Source organism: Hibiscus syriacus, unplaced genomic scaffold (genome assembly GCF_006381635.1).
Source record: "Hibiscus syriacus cultivar Baekdansim isolate YM2019G1 unplaced genomic scaffold, ASM638163v2 tig00112980_pilon, whole genome shotgun sequence".
In the NCBI taxonomy this organism is placed as follows: domain Eukaryota; kingdom Viridiplantae; phylum Streptophyta; class Magnoliopsida; order Malvales; family Malvaceae; genus Hibiscus; species Hibiscus syriacus.
In genome coordinates, this window is record NW_024063430.1 from 50,240 (window position 1) to 77,394 (window position 27,155).

Genomic DNA, 27,155 nt, shown 5'->3' on the forward strand with positions numbered 1-27,155 from the left:
TAAATAAATATTACGTTATATTTACTCATATTAATTTAAAAAAACCTTAACCTAATATATATATCCCACGAACGAACACATGATTGAAAAAGGTAAATATTTTAAAAGAAATAGAAATAAAAATCTGAGGAATAATTGGAGAAGGAAAGGACGAGGTTACCCTTACAAAGGCATCGGTTAGGGTAGAGACAAGAGTTTGGTTTGGTTCCTTCAAAAAAAAAAAAAGAGTTTGGTTTGGGACCCATAAAAATCAGTGAGTGGAGAGTTTGGTCCGTCCACTGAAGGGTCACACAAGCAATGAATAGGCCACCACCCCAGACCCAATCGCTCTTGAAGTTGACGACACGATAAATAGAGGGAGTATTATACTGCATTTGAAAATTTTAAATCTTTTTATATATTTTTTTTATTTTTCTATTGATTATTTATTTTAATGATCTTTAAAATTTTATAACTTAACCCCTTATAATTCTTAATATAATTTCTTGTACTTTTTATATAAATTTTTGTTTTCGTTTCCAGTTGAGATGACACCTCCCATAATAACTCACCACCGGTCTCCATGGGCTCCACCCTGTCTGTCTGCCGTATCATTTCATTCGATCTGTGCACCTCGCTACCCAACTGGGTCAAGGTCAGCCACTCATGGTGCACCCGTGGCACTCCCGTAATTCCACCTCAACACTCTGGGCCTTTTTGTCGTGGGCGTTGCGGAAACCAAAAAAAATCACTATGAAAATGCTGCAGGTTTTTTTTGTCTGTCACGTGCGGAGATTGAATCAAAACCGTCGAAGTGCTTTAAGTACCGATCCGACGGTTGCTGAATCGAAATGTAAACCGTGTACTTGCATTCGTCTCCAGCTCATGGTCACCTTGTTATTTTCTGCCGACTTTAGGTCCTGTTGGGCGATCGATTTTATATTTCCGATAAGAAGACATCAAAGGTCTCTATATTTTAAAAAAAATCATATTATTTTTCTTTCAATGCGTCTTTAAAATTAAGAAAATAGATTTAATATAATCCTTTGATCGATGTTTTTTTATAATTAAACATTATGTTACTGACGTAATAATCTACGATAATTATTAACATGGTGAATGACATTGTATATGAATTAAATTAATAACTAAAACATAAAAAATAAACTGTTACATCAATAACATTAACTGTCACATCAATACCAGATAGTCAATAACGATATTTATTGGTAAAAAGGTACATTAAAAATATTTTCTTAATTTGAAGCGTACTGCCTAGGGGAAAACAACTAATATGAAACCCATATTATTTTTTTGTCAAGAGTATAGGAAACTCTGTTTTTTTGCCTATATTTTTAAAACAATCTTTAAACCTAGTCATGACGTAAATTATCTAAAATCAACCATATTATCTAACTTCTAATATTTAATTTAAGGGTAAGTTACGTGTTTAGTACCTTAACTATTATTTTTAATTCATTTTAGTATTTTAATTTTTAATTTTTCAAAACTATACGTAAAGTTTAGTTTTTGTTTCATTTCAGTATCACACCATTAAAAACTTTATTTTTTATTTCATTTTAGTACATCCGTTCAAAAGTTAACGTTAAAATTTGATTTTTTTTAAAGTTTAGGTACTAAAACGGATCAAAATTGATACTTTAGGTACTAAATGCATTAAGTTTTTAACGACTAAAATGAAATGAAACTAAATATTAAGTATGATTGAAACAAAATTAAAAATTAAAATGCTAAAATAGATCAGAATTGATAATTTAGATTCTAAATACGTAGTTTACTCTTAATTTAAATGCCTCGCGTAATACCTCTAACATAAAAGATTAAAGCTATATAAAATTCAGGTTAAGATAATAAAAACTAGCAACTCTTTTGATCACGAACCATGCTACCATCTTATGTCCGCTTAATTATATCTGGGTTTATCTGTCCTGCCTTAACAGGACAAGCATCCTTTCATCTCTATTTTTATCAACTCATTTATAGTTTTCGAGTAATTTAGCTATTGCCCACAACTTTCCTAAAACTAAAACTTTAGGTACAAGTTAGAACTTTCGTAACGGGTGGTCTAGTGGATGAGACACTTAATTTATTAAGCAAGGTCATGAGTTCGAATATTTATGATTGTGAATGGAGCAAATTGGGTTGAAAGGGTCACCTTTACCTCTACAGTACACGATCCAGATTAATCGATCAATAGATCAGATGTCGATGTTTATACAAAAAATATTAATTTATTAAATAAAAATTAATTTTTGTCTTATTATTTTTCATATAAGTACTAAAATGTAATTCTTCTAAATCGTTGTTTTTTTTATTAAAAATAAATTATTTAGTTAAAAATATTTCTTATTAATTATTTAATTAAATGCATTATACGTCATTGAATTATGTATAATTTAAAAAGCATCTTATTTATTATTAAATATAAAATATATTTTATCTTATTTACTTTTAACCATAAATTAACCAGTTGGAGCGATAATTCGCATCGATCCTATAATTTCTCGCAAACCAAACGGATCTTTAATAACCCAGCTCAGCAAAACCCACGTGCACAACCATGTGTCGGATCCAACGGTCCGGATCTTCTCCGTTCATCTGCTTAGTCTGCTTATAGAAACCTTTTACCGCCTCTTCTCCTTCCCAACTTCTTCCCTTATAAACGCTGCAACTGCAGCAGAGAAGCGGAGCCAAAGCATTTGCTCCCTTATCTTTGGCTTATTTCGAGAATCAAACCTTTAAATTCTCTTAATATATCAATTCAGTCCAGAAAATGCTTCTGAGGAGCGTATCTTCGCCGATGCTCAATTCATGGGCTCCGCACTCTAAGGAGCCTTCGCCGGAGCACGAGTTGCCTTACCAGATTTCCCGAACCCGAACTGTTTCGTTCACAGTTTCGTGTTCCGTTGGATCGAGCGACGATTTGACTCGGAAGATGAAGAGGGCAGTGTCGGAGACGGATCTGAGGGACCTGGTGGTTCCGATGATGAAAGCCCGTAATAAGGGTAGTGGAATTTTGAGCGGAGTTTGTGTTGAGGAAGAAGAGGAGGTGGAGAAAGAGGAAGCTGGATTTGAGTGGTTGAGAGCGGCGTCTCTTGGAGTTGAGGAAGAGTGCGGGATAGGCGGTGGCGGTAGAGAAGGCAGCGGCGGCGGATCCGACGGTGGTGATAACGAATGGGGCTATTGGGATCCGAATAACGGAAATGACGTCACCGATTCTTATTATCAGAAAATGATCCAAGCTAATCCTGGAAATTCTCTTCTCCTCGGCAATTACGCTAGATTCTTAAAAGAGGTAATTTACTTATTTCTTCCCAATAAATTGATTAAAATGAATTCTGGGTATCTGAGTTTGATCTAATATATGAAATCCAAAACAGGTACGTGGGGATTCGGTGAAAGCCGAGGAATATTACGGGCGAGCAATCTTGGCAAATCCAAATGATGGGAATGTTCTGTCTTCGTATGCCGATTTAATCTGGCAAACTCACAAAGATGGCCCCAGAGCTGAAACTTACTTTGATCAAGCTGTTAAAGCTGCCCCTGATGACTGGTAAATACCCTCGGAACCAAATTCTAAGCTATGGGTTATATTACATACGGTTAATAACGTAAATCTATATGCTCTTTTTGATGAAATTTGCAGTTTTGTGCTCGCATCATATGCGCGATTTCTTTGGGACGCCGAGGAAGAAGACGATGAAGAGGATAGTAAAGTTGGCGAAAATTTGAGTTATGGGTCGAATCAAAGCTTTTTCCATGGAGTTCCTCCAACGCCGCCTCCTTTGGCTGCTGCTTCCTAAGCCCTCTTGGTGTTAAAAAAATAACATGTATTTGTCTTTTCTGACTTTTGTTAATTCTGGTAATCTTTTGAGGTTTTATTTAGTTTGATTTTTCATTACCATTGTAGAAAAGAGTGAGATTTGTAGTTAATTGAGAGCTGTGTTATGCTTTTCCCCATTCTTGAATCCGTATCATGTAAAATAAAGATATGGAAAATGAATGTTTCATTGAAATACTTCTCCTTGCCTCTTTCTTTTCAGGGGTAAAATATGCTGATAGTTTCTTTATATGTTTTCGGTTTAATCTACTTTGATCACTAATTTAAAAATGAAGGGAAATAGCGTCTAATATTATCGATCCGTTCGATTTTAATCTCTAATATTGTTGATCTGTTTGATTTAAGTCCCTCAATTGGTAATTTTCGTTCAATTTTAGTCCCTCAGCTGGGAATTCTCGTTCAATTTTAATCCTTCGAATCATGTTAGGGATTTAAACAAAGAGGATTAACGAAAATTAATAGTTGAGAGACTAAAATCGAACCAATTAACAACATTAGGAACTATTTCCTTTTAATTTTTAAATTGATGACTGGTTGGTAATACCCTAAACATAACGGACTATTTACATAGTTTACCCTTCTTTTTAACCCATGCTATGATTTCTTCTATTTTGTTAAAAATTCCCAGGTCAGTGATGACTTTTCTTTAATCAATACAAATAATACATATGAATGCTTGTAAAGGAATTAATTCATTCCGGGTCTTCGTACCACTGGAATTGATACCGTTGACCAAGATGTACAATCCACCGAGTTTTCTCATCATTCTTTGCCTATGGTATTAGCTAATGAAGATAAACATCAAGCTGTGTTCATAGATTTTGCTTAGCAAATCTTGATGCTGATTACATTCATTGAAGTTTCTTTTGGGTGCTTTTACAGGCTATGAAGAGTAATTTTCGGATTTCTTTTGGGTAATTACAAGGCAGTAATTATTCTTTGATAATTCTCTACCATTTGATATTGAACGTTCACACTCTTAACATTTATAATGCTCAAACTCGAGACTTTAAAGAATAGCAACAATTTTTTACTACTGAGGTGATTTAAACTTCAAAGAATAACAACATTTTTTTTACTACCGAAATAATTTAGACTTTAAAGAATAACAATAATTTTTTTTATTACCGAGATGATTTAGTTCGTGCTGGCCTAGGATCATAAGCACGCTTGTAAGGTATCTATTTGTTAGGCTGACCATAAATGTAGGAACAACTACCTGATGCCAATCTCGAAGAAGTTTCGATTCTTGATTGTCAGCTATGGATCCTTGGAAATGAGATTGTGTTCCATTGTATATCATGGGAATTCCAAATAGCCGTCGCCGGCAAACTTTTCTTGCAACTGCACAGTACCGTGGCCTATCAATTTATACCATGCCACTTTTAATTAATGAGATGAACGATATACTTCCAAATTAGTCTTGGACGATTGTCAGAATAGATCATAGTATTCAAATTTATAACTTTTAAATAACTTTTTATTGATTTTGAATCAATTTTTATAAAAAAAAAAATCGATCAATAAAACATGAATGTTTTGATATAAATCTCATCATGAATAACAACATATAACATATATCATTGATTAATAATAACAATAAGGAGAATTAACGGTTATATAAAGTAATGAGGTTTTTATAAAACGATGTAGATCAAATATGTAACCCCATCACCGTCCAACATTTAACTTCACCAAACAACCAACCCATGAACCACTCGAAACTCAACTAAGATCAAACCAAACTCGATAATAAAACAATCATTCAATTTGATCAAACCGTAGCAAAATAGTATTCAAATTTATCCATTTTTTTATAATTATTTTATCGTCTCAATCATCATTTTGTAACAGTTCAATATAACAATCGTTTTATAACTTCTAAAAAATCAATGACAAACAATCATGTGAACATAGTTCAATAACCTTTGATTACTACTTTACCTTAAATTTTAGGTTTATCTCCTCTCAACGTATAATGTATTTACAATTTTTTATGTGTGCCAAAATGGTACACATTAGTGATAAAAACAAAACAGATTTCAGATGATGGATATTTGAATTCACGTACCTCATTCGCGAATGATGATGGTCATGGTGTAGATCTAATCTCTGCAAAATAATCTACAAGAGCTATTTCAAATAGATTGAATGGAGAGCGTTTACACACTGTAGCAAGCTTAAGAGACTTAATTCACAATACCAATTTACACCTGATTGATCACGGATTATATGAGGCAGCGGAAAACAACTCCAGAGCTTTACAAAATATATTCAATAAGTCGATCGTTAAAGCACATTAATGATGACAATTTGGTAAAAGATCGACGTACGTGTGCTGCAAACAGGAATGGAGAAAACATCATATGCCACAATGTAGAGTTTTTCATACCTTGATCGTCGAACAATTCAGCCTTAGACATCCTTATTTAGGCAAAATGAAGTCGAGCGATTTGTTTATGAACATCCACTTAGAAAGTTAAAAACCATCTCAATGCTTTAGTAGTACTCCAGTGCAATAGGCTCCTGTACAATGTCCGGCGGTTCTTGCTCTCCAAACACTGGTTCACGGTCAATGTTGAGCTTACTTTCGCCCGAATCAGCTGTAGGAACTGCCTCCCACTGTTGGATTGGAGATAACTCTTCATTTGTCACGTCAGATAATGTTGGATTCTCCTCACTAGATGCTTTAGATGAAGCTATCTTCCCTGCAGTGGTTGCTTTCAATGCAGTTGCCTTTTCCTGATCGGATGCCTTAGATGGTTTATCCTCGTTTTTTGCACTGGATAAACTAGTCTTCTGAGAAGGCAGTTTGGGAAGGGATTTACGTAGTGGCTTCTTGGCAAGGACAGGAGAAATTACTTTGGTAGAGATGCTCTGAGATGCTTTCTCATCTAGACTTAGCTGACCCGATTGGTGACTGTTATTGTTGGTATCATCAGAGTCCAAAGGAATTGAGTCGTTTTTCCGACCAAGCTTTGGAGATTTAGGTCTTGTTGTTGGTATCTGCATCCAGGCAATAGGAAGGTCAATTTTATGCCTCAGGTTCACTCAAGAGGGGCCTTCACTAATTATCCAAAATCGATTCATTGGTTTGAGTTGTTACAAGTTAATGTATCAGCTATGGCTAACAACAGTTAACAGAGGTATTGTTTTATCCTAAATTCCTAATGGTAAAACCTTAAAAGGTAACCTTGACACCTATATGTATTGTTTGGCATTTCAATCCTGTCATCCTCCCACACCCAAGAGAGAGAATAAAAAATAAATAAATAATATCAATAAGCATGTTTTTGCATTCCTAGCTTTTTAAGCATAAAAGCATTTGACAAACCTTCTTTAGTTCCACCTTAGGAGGTGAAGGTTCCTGATAAAAGCTTGGCATTGGGGTTGCTTTAAAGTTCAAAGTCTTCCTAAAAATCTTAATCTCAGCTTCTTGAGTTTCCTATCATAAATTTAAAAAGTTGTTCAGATAAGAAAGAAACTATTTTGGGCCTTAAGTCATCATATTCACAAAATTACACCTTGGACTTTGCTTGAGAGTTGCTCTTTTCTACTTCTCTTGCATTTATCTTTTCCTCAAGTTGAGTGTAGAACTGCGCAACACAATGGAGACGGTTTAGAAGTACTATAAGAGAGTTGCCAGAATAGACTATGTAAAATCTCGAGAATGTTAAACAAAGAATCAACCTCTTTTCTTTTCTCAGCCCGTTCATCACACTTGAAACTGAAACCATAATTTGGAAGAGTCCCAAACCTACGAGGTTTGGCATCAGCTTCCGTGGGGCTTCTATGAAGCAATTAAGGATAAACAGAATATATCATATCAAACCAGAAGCTTCTAGACAGAGCAAGAGGGAAGTTCAAATTGCAAACCATTTCAACTCATAGTCCCAGACAAGAAGTAATAATGAAACAAACGATAAAGGATACGAGGACTCTGTGTCTCCTTCAGCTTTATGAATAGGTCCTTCCTTCAGAGGTTTCAGCTTGGGTTCCTCCCTAAAATACACAACAGAACAGTTGAGAAATGGAAGGAGAAAGTATCCTTCATCATCTCGAACATAAAGTCTAATTCCAGGGGATCTAAGTTAATTAATAAAATCAATAACATGGAAAGAAGGCTGCATGATAAAAGAGAACTTCCAACATATGCATAAGCAGTACGTACATAGTGCCTTCAGAGAAGGGTGCACCAGATTTCTCAGAATGCTGTCAGAAGCGGAGAGAGGGGGAACAATGATCAGAATGACAGTAATGGTTAGAAAATAAAAGAAATGAGTAGTACTATATGTTTCAACCTTGGATGCATTGCCTTGTTTTTCATTAACTGATCTACTTTGAAGAGGTTGTTTCGGACGTGAATTTGAAGCAAGAGAACCACCATTCGAAGCTGTCGGAGTTGCCTTTTCACTTGTTCCATCTCTACTTTTCTTCACTAAAGCTGAAGAAACTTTTTTGGGACCAGAGGACTTCTCGTTCTTGGTCTTGCCTTGAACCTTACGAGGCTTGGTTTGCTTCACATTATCTTTAACTTCCCCTTCCTATGAAGACAGACACGCTCATAAAACATGAAATTCAGACTAATGGAAATTAATAAGAGGATTTACATTTGATAACTGAATGTACACTGTCAGTGAATCAAATGATGGCAAAACCCTTAATTCTGCAAATTAATGAAGTGCTGTCATCCAGTTCTGTTCATTGATAGTTTATACATTGTTACTGACTCAAATATAAACCCTTAATAAAAGCACCCAAACAGAATGTAAGACATACTACCATTGAATCAATCAATCCGTTGCTATCCATAAAGTCATTCACTTCTTCTCTTCCTTCCCCAGCTTTTCCATTATCATCCTGTTCATTCTGCAAATTAGTCTCGGAGGTTTTCTCAACATTCCCATTCGCATAATCTGAAATACCACTGTCGTCCTCAGACACCCGAAGTTGCCTAACAACACCCTTTTGAAGAGCAACCTCGTCAATCGCATTGACAGACAAGATATCTTCCGAATCCATCACACACTGAATAATAGAAACAGGTACAAGGCAAAATACAAATAATGAAAATCAATTTAACACTTCCACTGATTAAATTTCTCAACCTTCACAGCATCTACAAATATATTTAGTAATTTTCGATTATATCCGTCTATCCACGTTCATCTCTTGCAAGGTACAACCTCAAAGGATATAAATAACAGGTCAATTTGCAGAAAAATAATAATCGCATCTAGCATCTATGATATTCATTGCTGTCGTAAATTTGTTCAGGAAAAAATGAACTAGCAACACTAAATTAGATCTTATAGTAGCGTACGCGTACCAATAATAAACAGAAAATCTAAATGAAAACGTCAGGAGTAGCTTAACTAAAAAAGCGCAATCAAATCAGCCAAAAAAACGAGTGAAAACAGTGATTTAAGAAGTGCAAATCTCCTATGAGAACAGAGATCTTCAGTAACACTAAACAATTACGCATTTCTTTCACAATGATCTACTCTTACCGAAACTCAAACATGAAATCCTCAGTCTTTCTCACAACCAAACAAACAGCAATCTAAGGAAGAAAAACAGTTTTCACTTATTGCTTCCTTACCTCGTGAAGCGTGCCACAAATCAAAACTTCATGAAGCCGAGAAGAAAGAAAAATTAGAGAGATTAGAAGGAAATCGAAAGGATCTGAGAAGGAAGAAGTACCGAAACTCAAACATGAAATCCTCAGTCTTTCTCAGCAACCAAACAAACAGCAATCTAAGGAAGAAAAAAACAGTTTCACTTATTTGCTTCCTTACCTCGTGAAGCGTGCCACAAATCAAAACTTCATGAAGCCGAGAAGAAGAAAAATTAGAGAGATTAGTGAAGGAAATCGAAAGGATCTGAGAAGGAAGAAGATAGTGAAGAGAGGGAACAGTGAAGATTAAAGACTAGGCAGGAAAAACAAATAAAATGGGAAATAAATGGAAAATGACATATTTTTATTGTTTGTTTGGCTGGAATCTAATTTGTGAAGGTGAAATGAAAGGTAATTTATAGTAGCGGCTTTCAAATCTATTTCCATGTCACTTTCTTTCAACAGAAAATGATTTATACGGCTACGAATATACAGTTTTGGTACATTACGTTTCTTTCACCTTTTAACTACAATCGTTAATTCGAGTATACGAAATGCCTCTAAGAACACTGATAGTTGGTTCAAATACGTTTGAAAACAATAATCTTTAATTTCAAGAGAAATAGAATTATTTATTATAATTTTTATCTTTAAAAATTGTATTATAAATATTAAAATATCAGGTAATATGAGATACACTAATATCACGTAAAAAATAGAGATCTTGAAGTTTAAAAAACAATAATGTTGTATATTCTAACAAATATGTGTTTTTTGAAAAGAGGATAATAATATGTGACAAGTTATATTAAGATAATTTTTTTTTATATAACCATCAATATTCAATCTATTGATTAACTAATTCGAAATCGTATATTACAAAGGCAATGGCGACCCTCCCAACTCAATTTGTTTCGTTTGCAATCTTTAGGATTCAAACCCCTGACCTTACTTAAGAGATCTAGTGTCTCATCCCACTAGACCAACCGGTTGTTGGTATATTAGGGAAATCATTTGACTACTCGATTTCACATTCAATGTCCCAATGAGTATAGTAGATAAAATAGACAATTGTAACACTGTACTCGGCGACAGATCTAGAAATTTAAGAACGGGTGTAAAATTTTAATATTATTTTCTTAAAAATAATAGGTATGCATATTTTTTAAAAAAATTTCCCATTTCCCCTTAACATATAAAACAAAATTTCATTTTTTCTCTCTAAATGATGATGTACTTGACCCCTAGGAAGCTTAGTACACATCCGCTCCTAACTTTCCCGTGAGACTTTTATCGTAAAATTAAATGGATAGAATATCACAACTTAGAGAGATAACTCAATAATTTATTACTTAAACCATAACTAGAACAAAGAAAAAAAATATTATGTTGTGTTATATTTCTATCTCTAATATAATAAAATCTATGATTGAATTGATATAACAAATTAATTGAATGTTAACTAAGTAAAAATCAACTAATTTTTTATTTTAAAATAGTCATTAATACTATTATATTTTGGATAATCTGAATTTATTACTCAAGAAAGCAAAAAACTGCTACAAGTGAACCAATATCATTACACAACTGACAAAACCTGTATAAGCATTAGCCCTCACTAGCACACAACAGAAACCAGAAAATACAAGAAGAGTACAGGGAAATAAGAAAGGAAATGATATCGCAGTTATCATGCGATGTTCCAGCTTGCGCAGAGGGCGACATTCCTCGGGTATGTTCCGTTGATAGGGCAACTGTAACATCCTCAATACCGGGTTAGTGATCAAATTGTAAAGTATCAGAATTTGGTAACTAAAGAAGAACAATGGATTAGTTCAATGATTTATTTGGAAATAAATCCTAAAAGTTGTTAGTAATTATTAGATGAATTAGAGGGCAAAGTGGTCATTTGAATTGGAAATGATAAGATAATGATTTATATGGGATAAGCTTGAGAGATTCTCCAGAAACTCTCTGTTCTTCTTCTTCTTCCTTTCCTCCCGTGTCTCCATAGCAAATGTAAGTTTTCTGATTAGTTGATTATTTGTTGATTTTAAGTATGAGTTGTGATCATTAAGGATAACTAAGTTTAAGGAAAGCTTAAGTTATCTTAAAATCAAAAGATAAAGGAGTTAGAGAAGATTAAAGATTTGAAGTTCTTGAGTGAAATCTTGAAATAGTTTATAATAAAATTGAAAGTTAAATTTGACTTGTCATCAATCTAGTTAAGACATATGAAGTGTTGGAAGTGGAATTAACACATGTTGTGAAAATAAGGTAATTCTTGAATTTCATATGAAGGATAGGATTTTGAGGTTTAAGATGAAATAAATGAGTACAGATTGGTTTAAGTGTGTGTATGGAGTTAAGAATGAAAAAGGGGATGAAACATGAAGGATTTAAGCAAAAATGGATGAATTTTCGGGTTTAAAAAGAGGATTATGGCAGAGTGCATCGATGCATCAAGGTTAAATCCCAGAAATTGTTGAAGTGCATCGATGCATAAGGTGCATTGATGCACTCATTTAAATTAATTGAACATCGAATGCCATGGATGCATTGATGCATAAGGAGTGCATCGATGCACCTGCTTAAAATACAAACATCGAATATGATTTATGCACCGATGCATGGTTAGTGCATCGATGCACCCGTCAAGGGATGCATCGATACATGGTGTAGTGCATCGATGCATACCTTCAATAAGAGATGGAAATATCTTTCTTTTAGCCTAAGGATTTAGTTTGAAATATATCAATTTGTATGCTGATAAGTATCAATGTATTACTATGTAGATTTAGAGCGTAATCTCATTCCAGAACAATCGAAGGATTAGAATCGAATCAAAGCAAGGCTAAGGTGAGTGCAATTTAAATTGTACTTATGTATCAAATATTGGCTTGCGATGAGCCAGTGATGAAGTTACTATAGTAAGAAGGGACTTCTAAAAATGTTATTTGAATTGTGATTCTTATATTTGCACGAGTACATGAAAATGGGTACATATGTTATATGTATTGCATCTGTTACATGAATTGAGTGAATAAATGTTAGTGTGATGAGTTATGTGAACTGGTTTAAGTAGCGGATGTAATTATATACGTTATGTAAAATAAATATGTGATTTAAGACATAAGTTAAAGAACTATATGATATGAGATAAGATAGACACATGCTATTATAAGTAACTATAGGATCACAAACTATGTAAAATAGCAATGATTTATATGATAACAAGAGAAAGGATATAAATTACATGAGTTAGATATATATATATATAGGAATTGGTATAACCAACTTATGAGATTAGATTAAAAGTGAGATAAGTTAAATAACATTGATTTATAGGACAATATAAGAATAATATATAAATGAGGAGACATTGACAGAAGTGATTATATGAACATATAAAATAAGTTATATGGAGAGATTTATGAGCTGAAATGAACATATAATACATGAGTCATATGGTAAAGATTTATGAAGCTATAGGAAAATGTTATGGGAACTATGTGATGATAAGTTATGAGAAAATATTTATATAGGTAATAAGCTATGTGAAATTGAATTAAGTAATATATGAAACTAGAAAATAATTAATGTGAAATAAGTGATTAGGTAAAACTGTGAGAAGTTATAAGGCATTGTTATTCGAAGTATATGAAAGTATGTATATGGATACATGTATAAGTTTATATGTATACTATGTGCTATGTGATGTATATATGAACATATGTGAACAAGATATGACATGCGAGTTCACATGAACAATGAGGAATGATATAAGCCATATGAAATGATCTACGTGAATATATGCACTTGTGATATATGTATGATATGAAATATATAGTTACACATACATGTAGTATGTGACAGAAGAGAAAGAACAAGTGATATGAAAGGTATAAATGATAATGCCCATGTTATATGATATGAGAACTAGTGGTATAGTTGGCATGCCAAGAGTCGAGGGTATATTAGTCCTTCGGGATGTATCCAGTGGTCCTTCGGGACGTATCCAGTGGTTCTTCGGGACGTATCTAGTGGTCTTTTGGGACATAATAGTCTTTCGGGACGAATACTGAACAAATGTTCGGTGCCCCATGAGGAAATTTATACGATCTGTGGTGACAGCATTAGTGCACAACCTCAATGTACTCACATACCTTAAGTTCTCACAGGTGTATATGGGCTAATAAAAAGACAATAACAAATTCAACATATGATGCATATGCTTTTGGTGATATGGAATATGTTCCATAAATTATATGATATTATGTATGTTTAGTTGTGAAATGATAAATGTGTTCATGATATACAGAAATGATAAATACAAGATCATATGATAAAGAGATTTCGTAATAATGGTATATGTACATGTATGTATTTTGATATATGAAATGTACTATGATTTCTATTATATGTTTTATATGCCTCACTAAGTCACGACTTAGCGTGTGATTGTTTCACACGTAGGTACCAAGAAGAGGAAGAATGAGAAAAGTTAAGCAAGACAAGTCAGTTCATCCTTTCCAAAGATCAGATCAGAAAAGCATTGTATATATGTATTTTAATACGGATGGTAGTTGGCATGTAAATAAAGATTTGAATTTGATATACTCTAATTAGTTTTTCTAAATCATATGAATCTTTTATGTAATAGTCAGTTGTTTTAATAAAATTTTTAAAATTATTCACTAGTTTGTACAAGTACCGTTTTGAAAAGTCAACGTGACACCTCGGATTCGTATCCGGGTCGGGTACGGGTTGGGGGTGTTACAGCAATCGCTCAACCTAATCTGTATAGCGTCTTTAATGCCCTCCAGGATTTCATTCCAAGTCTAGGATTTCCCCCAAACAACCTACCATTTCTCTTTTTCCAAATGCAATACACATAACTCGATAACAAGCTTTAGCACTCTCGTGATGAGAGATTTACCCTTAAAACAGTGCGTGGCCCAAGCTAACTCGTCCATCCCAGTGGCACGCTCTGCGATTAACACCACAGAGTTAAAGAATGGTCGTCCATAGACTTCTCGCGTAACCACACTCGAAGAATATATGGTTTCTAGTCTCAGGCTCTAAGTTGCATAACAAGCATCTATCATTATCAATAGCTAATCACATCCGCAGCAACCTCACCCTAGTAGGAAGCCTATCCAGGATGGTCATCCATATTATTATATTGTACTTAGGGATACCCAGAGAACAAAACCAGGTGGTGCCAACAACCTTCGGTGCCATGGGGGGAATGTCCTCCCAAATCCGTATTGTGCTAAGTTCTTTGCCTCGGCTAGCAAATAAATGATGAACAAAATGCATCAACTTTAGCAGCTTCTTGAAGCTCCAACTAGATTTGTAGGTAAGTTCATCTGCCAGAAATCAAAGCTTTTAATTATGTATGAATGAATCCACGCCACCCATAAGGAACCCTCCTCTGCCACCAAGTTCCTTATTAGCTTCACAGCACAAGCCTTGTTCCAACCAAGAATATCAATGACCCCGATACCCCTTTAGACTTCAGAAGACAAATCTGCTTCCAAATCACCCGAGCTCCCTTTGCATGCAAGTCAGCTCCCTTCCAAAAGAAGCGATAACACATTTGTTCCACCTTTCTGATCACCACAGTAGGAAGCACAATCTACCTACACCAGTAGTTGTCAAACTAAAAAGAACATCACATACCAGTTGGAGTCTGCCAGCAAATCTCAAATGCTTGTTAACCCAAAGGTTCAAACGCGCCCTATTTTATCAATAAGAGGCTGACAGTCTGCCTCAGTAAGTTTCTTTGTCACCAGAGGGATACCCAAGTATCGAACAGGAGCTTCCCTGTTTTAAAACTCACAATCTCACTTATATATCTACACTGAACAACAGACAACCCAGCAACAAACATCTCAAATTTACTGATATTCAGTTTAAGCCCAGAGATAGAGTAGAAAACCCAGTATAGTTTGCACACCAATAATAGAGTCAATGGAAGCTTTAAAGAAAATAAGAAGGTTATCCACAAAGAAAAGATGAGTCAAGCTTATCATTTTACATTTAGGATGGAACTTAAAAATTCCCCTAAGAGTAGCCACATTCAACAGATTTGATAAAACGTTCATGGCGAGTACAAAGAGGTAAGGCGAAAGAGGTTCGCCTTGCCTGACATCCCGAGCACCCCTAAAGTAGTCAACGAGGCTGCCATTAAACATGATTGAATAACTCGGTTTGGTGAAACATGCCCAATTACAGCCAATAAATTTCTCACGCAGGCCCAAAGCCTTCAGAATAACATCAATAAAATCCCAAACAATGGAGTCAAAAGCCTTTTGAAGGTCTATCTTTAAAGCACATCTAGGGAAAATATTATTCCTATTATAACTCCTAACAATCTCTTGGGCGAGGAGAGTGTTATCTATAATAATTCTCCCTTTAACAAAAGCAGTTTGATTTTTAGATATCATGTCGGGGAACACAGCAGACAGCGCCTAACTAAGATCCTGGTGATAGTCTTATAGATCACAATGCAACAGGAAATATGTCTAAAATCTTTGACTAGGCTAGGATTTGGCACTTTAGGGGTAAGAACAATACATGTGGAGTTAAAAGCATGAAGTACAAAAGAATTTTCGAAACAATACTTAATTGCAGCTGTGAAATCTTCGCCAACAATTGACCAAGCTTTCTTGTAGAAGAAAGGATTGTAGCCATCAGGCCCAGGGGAATTTTCATTACCTTGTCCCCAAATGGCATCCTTGATCTCTACATCGGATACATCACTGCATAAAATAGTGTCAGCTCCTAGGGGAAGAGAATAATTAAGGAGTTCTTTAATTGTTGCAATGTTGTTACCCTTAACATTTGCATCAGTCATTCCCAGCTGGTTTTTAGAAGAACATGATTACCTCGTTGGACATATCATCAAAAGTGTCCAGCCTGACACCAGATTGATCATAAAGAACCCTTATTGTGTTACTTTTCCTTCTACTTGCCACTATCGAATAGAAAAAGTGGGTCCCTTGATCCCCATCATTTAACCAACTTGCTTTGGCTTTTTGCTTATAAAAAAAATCTTAGCTTCTTCAAGGATTTTTAGCTCACTTTCAGCTTGTAATTCATCATTCACATTACTGACAGCAAATAAATTTGCAAGTTGGATACCCAACAGCTCCTCTCTTTTCAGTTTCACCTGGTTGGAAATGTCATTAAAATGGTTCTGTTTAAATTCCTGAGAGGACATTTCAACCTCTTAAGTTTTTGGAATAGAACTTGAGCTGGATTACCCTCACACCGGAACCTGCCAAGACTCCTTGATGATGGCCAAAAAATTTGGATGCAAATCCCATAAATTAAAGAACTTAAACGGTTTAGGCCTGGTCACAGGGGCTATCTTGAGAAGCCACACAATGACTGGGCAGTGGTCCGAGTCCTCGGGCGAGAACTCTACATCAGAGTCTGGAAAAATATCAACCCAAGCCAAATTCACCATACTCGGTCTAACTTGAGAGCTAAATACGAATCGGTTGCTTGTTTGACCAGTGAATAGAAGACTAGTGAAAGGGTGGTCGAAACCCCCAGATTTTCCACACAGCTTCGAAAGTCCAAATATCAGCCTCGCAGGAGCATTAATGTTACCCATGCTTTCCTCCGTATTCAAGATGATTTTAAAATCACCCCTAATCATCCATGGTAGGTTATAATCCAGTGAGCTTAATTGGTTCCATAACTGCCTCCAATCGGTAGTTTCCAACAGACAGAGGATGCTTATTTGACAACTAACAACCCAACTTATAATTTTCCTCTGCTTATGAGGATTGTTAAATCCTCGAGCGTTCCAAAAACAAACTAACATAATGTAATGGAGGAGTAAGATGTACCACCCCTATCCTCCATTTTCTTCACTTTGTCAACCTGCTCCTTTTTCTTCAACTTTAAATCTTGTATGAGCTTAGCCACTCCTAAAGAAGTTGCTCTCTGCTTCTTACCATCATCAGCAGTCAGCAAGCTCTCATGATCAATAGAGGTAAGGACCTCAAACTTGTTCTTTGAAACTCCCAAAGTGGCTTTTGTTTCCTTTGCTGGCCTACCCCTTCCTTGCTTAATAGGAGGATTACTCCCAGAAGTCCCCACATAAGCAGTCAGCTTTGCTTCATTATCAATATCTCTCCCAGAACCAGTTGGGGCCTTTTTTGCACAAATTTCTTCCACTACCGCAACATTGATAGGAATAATCTGTTCAGTAAAATTCATTTTCTCAATATTCAAACCATCGCTCTTCCCCTCATTCCCAGCTGGATTTTTGTTTACAATTATATCTTGTGCTGGAGTTTTCTCAATACCAACACTTTTCCCCTCATTCCCAGCTGGACTATTATTAACAACATCATGTTTAATCACCTGAGCTGGGACTTTTTCCCTCCATACCTGCTCCTTCTTTTTCCCATATGACATAATTTCGTAAAATGCCCAAATCTACCACATTCAACACACGAGACAGGTATCCAAGGTATAACGACCTTGATTCTAGCTACAGACTCGTCACACAAAATCACATCAACAAAAACTGGGATTTTCGAATCAACATCAATTTCTAAACATACTCTAGCATATTCAAGTCTCGCCCTAGAAGCAGTAATGGAGTCCACATATAAGGGCTTACCGATAACACTAGCGATGTAGCTGAGTCCCTTCTTCGAAAATAATTTCAAAGGAACGTTGAACAGTTGGATCCAAATTGGCATGCGATCCAAGTCAAAGTGTAGCTCCTTCAAGTTCGGCTTCCATTTCCTGAGGAAGAGAGGCTTGTGTTGTACATGTTAGGGACCATTTTCTAAAACCCAATCCCTGGCCAAGGAGCTAGCAAAGGAAAAAACAAAAAGGTTTGATCCGGCGAGACTCACCTTCACCGGAGCGGCTTTTCCCCACATTAGCTCAATTGTCTTTTACAGTAAACCAAAATTTGGGGTTGAGCCAATGAATTGCCCAACCAGAGCGTGTCTCCACTCTAATATTCCCTCCTCGAATACATCTCTTGGAGGCTTCACAACGAGCACACCCTCAGACTCCGTCGGGGGGAAAATCCAATTCTTGTTCATTTCCCGCCGCAAATAACTTCCTCCAGTCCGTAGTCACACCAATAGACATAGCCCAACAGAAACCCCAAAGAATCAACTAGCAAAATAGAGAAAGAATCAACCAATCGAAGGAGAAGAAGGATAGCCCGCTTTCAATCGCTGTTAGTCCTGCTAACATGCACCGAGAGAGAAAGCAAAACATGCGCCATCAAAATTTTTTGATACTATTATATTATCTTTTAATAATTTATATAATATTTAACAAAAGTAACTAAAATCATTACATTTATATAATATTTAACAAAAGTAACTAAAATCATTACATGTAGATCAACTATAAAATTTACAAATTTATATACAAATACTTATCATTTCACATTTGCTTCTTTAAAAAAATGATATTTTTGAGTTTTTTAGCTTGATCCAATTCAAATTTAATTAAATTAAGAATAAATATTAAACATAATCTAAAAATAAACCTTAAATTACGTATGTAAATCGTATTCTGATTTAACTGAATTCAACCGTCTAAGGGTTACAATACGTAAAGCTGCATGGGCAAAGACTTTAACGCAATTAATTAATAACAATCTTTTTTTCCTTTCAAGTTTAACTACTTATAAGTAATTTATTCATGACATTTATTTGTAATTATTTATATGGAAGTTTCCAAGTTATTTTCGCTGGACAGTCCACATAAATCAATCTTGTCCTCTATGTATCTTTCCCGAGGGTTGTTTGTTTGACTCTGAATGAATTATTCAACACTGAATGGAATCATTCAGCGCTGAATACTGAACAGTTCAGCATTTAACGCGTTTGTTTCTCACCTCTGAATGATTCAGTGTTGAATGATTCAACAAAACAGTGCTGAATGATTCAACAAAATAGTACATTATGAATGATTCAGAGTCATTATCAAACAACATGTCACATTCAGAGCTAATTCATACAGAGCCTCTGAATCATTCAGCATTTGAATAATTCAGCGCTTAATCATTATGAAGTAAACAAACAGTCCCTAAATCCTAATCTTGTTGCTTTTTAGTCCAATTATTTATGGGGTAAAATACACCGATAGCTCAATTATTAGTAATTTTTACAAATGAGTCACTAAAAAAATTATAAATTAATCATTCAATTAATCGATTGTTATAAATATATCACTCCATTGTTAAAAATAAGCAAATATTAACTTTTTAGTTACATCTTGACACTCTGTTTACCAATTATAATAATCAATTCACACAATCTATAGATTGTTACAATCGAGTTACTCGTCTGTAATCTAAAAGTTAATGTTCGTTACATTTACACACTTTATGATAAAGTGACACGTTTGTAACAATTAAATAATTGCATGATCCGTTTTTTTTTTTGAAATATAAACTATTTACAATTTTATTAATAATCGAGTGATATTAGATTAGGGATGGACATGGGTCGGGTTTCGACCAACCCGATCAAACCCAAAAATTTTACATCTTTCATCTGAGTCGACCCGAAAAATATATACCATCCACCTGACTAGAACCCGAACCGAATTTTTTAGATAAAATCCGAACCGGACCTGACCTGAAATAATAATAAAATATTATTTTTTTTATTCAATAAAAACAGTGAATTAATTGAAAAAATGATATATAGAAGGGTATTATTGTAATTATTTCAAAATATATAAGGTAAAAAAATTTCGGGTATCGTATTTTTCACCATAAACTCGAACTCGATCCGATCCAATCATCACATTTAAAAAAATCGACCCGATCCAACCATATTTAAAAAAAAAAAAATCTGACCCGATCGGGTCGGGTCGGGTTGGAACCCGTCAGGTCCGAGTCCCATGCCCATCCCTACATAAGATGTAATTTATCTTTATTTATTTTTATGGTAATTTTAAAGCTAAATATTCTTCTACAAATTAATCTTCATTGTCATATACTATTTTAGGTATAGGTTATTACGTGGAAGCTAAGGGCTCAACAAAACAAAGAAAACGATGCTCTTTACCTACTAATTGAACATTTTTAATGTAAGAAGATTTAAATAAAAGTTAAGTTGTATTGAGAAATTATATAAAATAATAATAAATTTAATTATTATTATTTTATAATAATTCAATATAAGCCAAGTTGGGGGCATAAAGACTGTGGTTTAGTTTTTTTGTCAACCTTGAAAATAAGTAATTATAGAAAATTCTTATTCGGAATAATTGCAATATTTACCTTACCTTTTCGCTTGTCATTCTCAGTAACCATTGACAACTACCAAGGTAGGTAAATACATTCAACTAATATTAATAAATATATTATTCGATATCATTTTTAAAAAATAAATAGTTTAGTCGATTTCTTTTTACTTTTTCTTACATGCTGCTGCTGTCATCCAATTGCTTGGCTGACGTAATCACGTCCATTGGTGTTAGAGAATTTTTTTCATGCTGGTCAAATTACGATATCGATCACTGTACCCTGTCAAATTTTGAGATTTTGTCTTTCTATTTAGAAATTTCAAAATCAGATCCATTTATTTTTCATTTTAAAAGATTTAGTCTCGTGATTGGGAAGTGAGGAGTAATTTTGTCCGGTGTGATGGAAATGAGGTAGCGGATAAACTTGTGCTCTATCCCGTGGTCTGTCGATAGGTGAAAAATGCTTTGAAGAGCCACCAATTGAAAATCTTCTAATGCTTAGGGAAGATCGAACCCGTGCTCTTACTCGGTCCGAAGTTTAAGTGGTTGTCAGACCAAATAAAAGAAGTGAGGCTGGAACCTCTTATGATTACTGCATGTAGTTATAAGCTGCCTGGTCTTGTTTCAGATTTTGTCGAGTCTTGTAATCTCGTTTATGTTTTCCTGTTTGTCTTGGTGAGTTTTTGTGCTCATAGTTCACTCTTGTAAATGCTACCATGAGTACTCTTTTCCTCCGATTAGGTTCAGGGAGGTTTTTAACGAGACTTGTGTGAGCACCTCCCTTTCATAAAAGAAATTATACACATGTATAATGTAATGGATTCTCTCTAATTTGTTTAAGAATTATTAAAGAATGCATGGACAACAAAATTTACATTAATAAGATTATTATAAAGGAATCAAAATTGACATATTTATTATTTATTGTAGTTCATGGAGCTAAGATAATGATAAACCCATTGAAGGTGGGAGAAATCATTGTCTTTTTCAAGGACATAAAAACCAGTAGAACTTTGGTCCCTCATCATAACCTGTCCTATGTAGGGACCATTGCAGACAGAACAATGCTTTCTTTCTTTGTCACTCCATTTTCCTTCACATTTATTTATATGGAAAATTTGCTAATTTTTTTATTGTTTAAATTTCATTTATTTATTTTGGTTGATTTAAATTAAATATATTATTTAAATTTAAATATGATTACCTAATGTTCGGGTACTAATTGCTTGTAATTTCAACGATTCCCTTTGGTCATATACTATATATGTATTTTTGCGCATGTAAAAAGTAAAATTTATAACATTATTTAATAAATCAATATCATTTAGAGTAATTTAATATATTTATAATGTTATTTCTTAAAGACGGCAACACTTGTTAAAATTAAGTTAAATTTCTAACATATGAGCATTAAAGTTTGAGAAGCATGTAGTTCAAATTTGATTAAAAAATAAACTTAAAACAAAAAAAAAATTAAAAATATGAATTAAATCATAAAAGAATTAAATTATTGAACTAAAAATCAACTGGACTCGAAATTCGAACAAAGAGTTCGAGTACATGCTCATCCAATCAAAGAGAGGAGACACTAATAGAAACACTTGAATGTCCTTCCACCTTGATCCACAATCCACTAGTTTGATATGAGCATTAATCTTAAAACTTTAAAGAACAAGTTCTGATTTTTTCACGATCCACCTGCGGCGATCGAATAAGCTCTCCTCCGTTAGTCGTTTGTCGAGTACCAACCTTAAGCATTCATCATCCTCTACAACGGCATGCTCCGAAGGAAGGCCAATCATGGTTGACATACCAGCTACATGAGAACAATCGGTACATAAAACACATGGTTACGAATCGGGTTTTATGTACCTGAAGAATTTTGAAGTACGAGTTATCGAAAGGAACCGGGCTTCCGAAGCCTTACTGCCAATGGTGTGAGCACCGGATAAAGCAACTAGTTCTTGTGTTCTGCAAGCAAAGTGTGCTACATAGTATGACAGTTAAAAGATGCAAAAAGCAAGCGTGCTGCATGGTATGACAGTTAAAGGTTATCAGGTAATAACTATACACCATATGATCAAAGCTTGGTGTTCACCCGGAATCTAGTCGGCCTAATGTAATCGGAATTTTTCAGACCTCCGCAAACAGAAACGGCTTCGGCTCCCGACTGAAATCATGTCGCCCATGGTACTAATGATGGAAAATAAAATTTCTTAAAGTTTCCTCTTCTTTTTAAAGTTTTTCACTCTTGTCTAGCATTCTGATTCTGAAGGCTGATTTTGTATTGAATAATAGTTGGTATTTACAAAATTTTCTGAACGATATTAGTACATTTCTTTGGAACAATTTAACCAAACTATCCTATTAAGAAATTGTTATCTTGGACCAGAAAGCCGAACAGCTGAAAGATAATCATCGCCATTGAACATCGATGGTGCCGAGACCAAAAATGTGCTGTCTCCAATCACGGCTGCCGGTTTAACGAACTCGAAAAAGTCGAGTTCCATCTGGAAGAGTTCCTCGGTACACAGAACCGAATCCTCCCTGTCCGAGCTTAATCGAGAAGTTATTTGTAGCGATCCTAAGGTCGTTATAAGTGAACCGGGTAGGCATCCCGGCTAAACTTTCCAAGAAAGTATCCTCTTCTGAAGTCTCACCAGGAGATTCCAGCAATGTTTTCCTTCTCTTGTAGTATCTCAATATATGGGAAGCCTCTTTTCCCTCTTCTATCCCCTCTACCGATTTCGGAAATCTTAACAAAACCAACCAAATCGGACTCGTTTTTAGAGCTTCGGAAGCTACCAATGTCGTCAAAAATGAAACAAATCCTCGAGTTATTGTCGTAAAACATAGCCACACAGTCGCAATTACTAAGACAAGATGCTTTGCAGCCATTAAGATCAGTTTTCGACCAAGGAGAAACGTGGCCAAGCGCGAAGTAATCGAGCCCGGTTCCAGCATCTACAAGACCTACAGAATCCTTTCCATTACCACAACTAGAGGCAACGCCAGTTTTGTAAGCGCTCGAACTAAGCTCCAATAGACTTGGTGTTTCCTGCTAAAGAATCTTTTTTTTTTGAACCATCTGCTAAAGAATCTGAGCGAACAAAATAAGGCAGACAAGCTTCGGGTGTTCTGCACGGATCACCGGGAACTTTCCTGTCGAAGAAGACTCTGCGGATTTAGATTGAAAAAATATATAAACCCATCACTTCTTAACACATCAATCCAAGTGGTACGCACATTTACATTAATAGAATCTGATATCCTAAACTCCCATAGCAACACTTTGTTTTTATCAAAGAACTTCTATGAGTTCCCATCAATGGAAGCTAGAGTCACTACCCCACCATTTTTGTCAATGTTCCTTCAAGCATCCTTTCCCATCGACCAATACAGTTGCGGGTTGAGTAACCTGCGGAAAGAACCATGTCATCTCGCTTGATTTCAAGGATGTAAGTCAAGTTACCAGGACTACGTTTGCTTATAAGCCTCATCCCTTGTTTAAACTCTTGGTTCTAAACAAGAGTATCCGAAGGATGAGCAAAGCTCTCCCAAATGACTTTGCCATCGTTCCTTTGCAAGACCAAATTCCCTGAATCCATCAATACCATAGCAGAAAACCTTGTGGTCACGGTATTTTCGTCCAGACAACAGTTTGTCCTTTCTGTAACAACACGTCGCCATTGTTTTGAAATACATACATGTCTGAATTTGAAACAGGGAAGTCTCTGTTAGCTGCCCAAATTACCTTTGTAGTCGTAATATCCACGATGACTAGTAAAAACCGTGTGACATCCGAGGTAGTAGTGGCAAAGCCAAAACCAAACTCAGAGCTGTTTGACACGAGGAACAAACCATTATTGTCGATCCAATTCATCTGAGAAACTTGAAAACCCTGTGAACCGATCGTTAGCCATAGAGGTATCAAAGAAAACAAGGGTAAGTGCAGAATAGAGCAGGAAATCAATACAACCCTTGCTTTCCATGAGAATATTCAGAATCAAGCCCAAACCAAGGAAGATATATGGAAAGAAAATCTGGGTTTCATAATACAAAAAATTGGCTCTAAAGGAAGCAGATTACAAGGCTATATTGAGCTAATTAGTCCATAAATTCAACAAAGTTCTGGTTTTGGAATGGAAAACAAGTTATTGAAGGGAACTAATAGCTTCAAATTCATGGAAAAACTTGTCTACAAAATGATCAAAAGATAAGGGACAAGATCAGATAAGGCAAGAGCAAACTGACAACTGGTGGGCAGTTCTTATTTGACCATGAAATCAGTGGGAAAAATATGCAAATTTTGAGAAGTGTTGGTCAAGTAACATGAGCAATAAATTACGAAGAAGATGGTTTTAATGGATAACAGTGTGAAGAACAATGAGACAGAGTGAAGGGGTTAGCTTTGACCTCATTTATTGCAGAAACAAGTGGATTTGCAGGTATGAGTGTCTGGTTTTTTCCTAAATCTGAGCTGCCTTCCCATCTTTTTTCCTTGGTGTTTTGGTATTCTTCCAATATGATAAACAAAGTGGTCAACTTTTTACGTTTTGGTTTACAAATCCAATTAATTTAATACCATTTTTTAAAAAATTAAGCCACGGTAATTACAATAAATACTAGTGTCTTACTTTTATTCGATTATTAAAAGTTACAAAATGGTCCTCTGACTATAGAATGTTGCTTTGTTAAGTCATTTGACTATTAAAAATTTGGTAGTTTTTTAAACTGGATGTCAATATGATGACTGAGATATGATAATCATTTGAGTTTCTATTATCAAATTTTATAATATCACAGTTAACAGGTTAAAATTCAGCTCAAAATTCTATCTATTTTTAATGAAAAATGACGAGTTTAGAACATAATAAATAGTTAAGCGACCATTTTATAACTTTTAATAGTCGAGTCTATAGTTAGATGACTATTTTTATAACTTTAATAATCGAGAGATTAATAAAGTAGTATCCTATATTGAATGACCATTGTATACTTTACCCATATTTTCAATATTAATTTTCATTCGATTCATTAAGACTTAAATTTAAATTTAAATTGTTATATTATATAATACCATGATTAAAAATATTATATCAATTACTGTTTATTAGAGTCTTGTTTTATTATTATTAGTTTTTAGTCAAATTATTATTATGTTATCATTGGATTCATATTTTCAGGGATTGGATGGGGAACGGTATGGGCCAGGAATAAGGCCAATTGGGCAATAATTTAATGTAAAATCGGGAACACAATTATTGGAAGGTCATCGTTGTAGAAATATTTATTTAGAAAATTTTAGTTATTGATAATAAAAATTTATATCTACGATACTCGAAAATCTCAAGAGATAACAACATTATTGATCACTAAAATCACTTAATTCGTGTAAATTTATGTCATTCACTTTATTCTTTTCTTTTCGAATTTTATCTTCTTTCTCGTGAAAGTTATGTTTCATTCGTGATTCAGCCCAACGTTATAATCGTTATTTTTTGATCTTTCTTTCAGCACACGATATCGATAAACTTATCTTATTATATCTTATCACTATGTCGATTCAGATTTTACTTAAATTATTTTAAAACTTGTTAAACTCTACACTAACTCAACCATTTAACATAAAATGAAGATATAAAATTCACTTTCCTTCTTCACCTTTCTCTGTTGAAATTGGAAGAAAACTTTTTTCACAAGAAGTTAAGGGAAAAAAAAAGTTTAGGTCATTTTATTATTTTTAAATGAAATTTTAAGAAAATTTAATCATATAATATTGTTAACTACTTAAACAGAGTAGATCAAGCATGAACCAAGTGTATTATATGGTAAAGAAATTGTTGTTGTTTTTGAAAACCTAAATTCCAACACTATAGAGGTCAGGCGTGTGAGCATTCAATGTTAAAAGGTTAAAAGTGTTCTTGAACATATTATCTTATACCTATCACATATTAATAAAAGAATTAGTGAGTAGATTAATTTTTTTAATATTAATGGTCAAATTAGCAGTGAGAAGAGAGTGAAATTTATTGAGTTTACCCCTTCAAAATTAAAAGTTACTTTGTCCCTTTTACCTCGTACCTTTAATGAAAAGCGAAGGGTGGGAAAATTTTGTATAAAAGCCCAAGCCCCCCCTCCCTTCTTTGTTTCCTTAGGTGGGAACCCCCCTTGTCCATATAAAAGCTTCAAAAGATGCTTCGAGGTGCCAAATTCACATGGATGGAGCAAACATCACTCGATCATTTTAGCGTGATTCCAAGAACCTCCATCCATATCTTTGAAAAGTCTCTCCTTTCCTTTGAGCTTTTCTAAACACAATATTACATGATCGAAAAGGTTAAATATTCTCCCACCACAATCAAGGTTCCGGACTCGTCTCGTAGATGGAAATAACTCGACTAGACTCGGATATAATCATAATCGAAACCCGGAGTTCAAAAA

At 34.6% G+C, this 27,155-nt stretch overlaps 2 protein-coding genes and 2 long non-coding RNA genes across 5 annotated transcripts; 2 read left to right on the forward strand and 2 right to left on the reverse strand.

The window, feature by feature from the left end:
• On the forward strand, positions 1-24,113 carry LOC120184926. Its single transcript, XR_005522081.1, has 3 exons — positions 1-14; positions 10,833-10,846; positions 23,948-24,113. It is a non-coding gene; the product is annotated as an uncharacterized LOC120184926 (long non-coding RNA).
• LOC120184922 lies at positions 2,753-3,962 on the forward strand. Its single transcript, XM_039189270.1, has 3 exons — positions 2,753-3,295; positions 3,381-3,553; positions 3,647-3,962. The coding sequence occupies exons 1-3, from the start codon at positions 2,774-2,776 to the stop codon at positions 3,801-3,803; spliced, it is 852 nt and encodes a 283-aa protein (XP_039045201.1). The 5' UTR covers positions 2,753-2,773; the 3' UTR covers positions 3,804-3,962.
• On the reverse strand, positions 3,723-4,533 carry LOC120184927. Its single transcript, XR_005522082.1, has 2 exons — positions 4,418-4,533; positions 3,723-4,031 (listed from the first exon to the last, which is right to left on the reverse strand). It is a non-coding gene; the product is annotated as an uncharacterized LOC120184927 (long non-coding RNA).
• LOC120184920 (protein WVD2-like 6) lies at positions 6,035-9,770 on the reverse strand. 2 transcript variants are annotated; one of them, XM_039189268.1, is made up of 9 exons: positions 9,444-9,483; positions 8,624-8,869; positions 8,143-8,385; positions 8,013-8,053; positions 7,775-7,843; positions 7,532-7,631; positions 7,366-7,437; positions 7,176-7,286; positions 6,035-6,847 (listed from the first exon to the last, which is right to left on the reverse strand). In XM_039189268.1, the coding sequence occupies exons 2-9, from the start codon at positions 8,861-8,863 to the stop codon at positions 6,341-6,343; spliced, it is 1,383 nt and encodes a 460-aa protein (XP_039045199.1). In that variant the 5' UTR covers positions 8,864-8,869; positions 9,444-9,483; the 3' UTR covers positions 6,035-6,340. The 2 variants fall into 2 exon arrangements, with proteins under 2 accessions (XP_039045199.1, XP_039045198.1); XM_039189267.1 differs by lacking the exon at positions 9,444-9,483 and adding an exon at positions 9,640-9,770 and having other exon boundaries at positions 6,037-6,847.
• Positions 24,114-27,155: the final 3,042 nt, after the last annotated feature.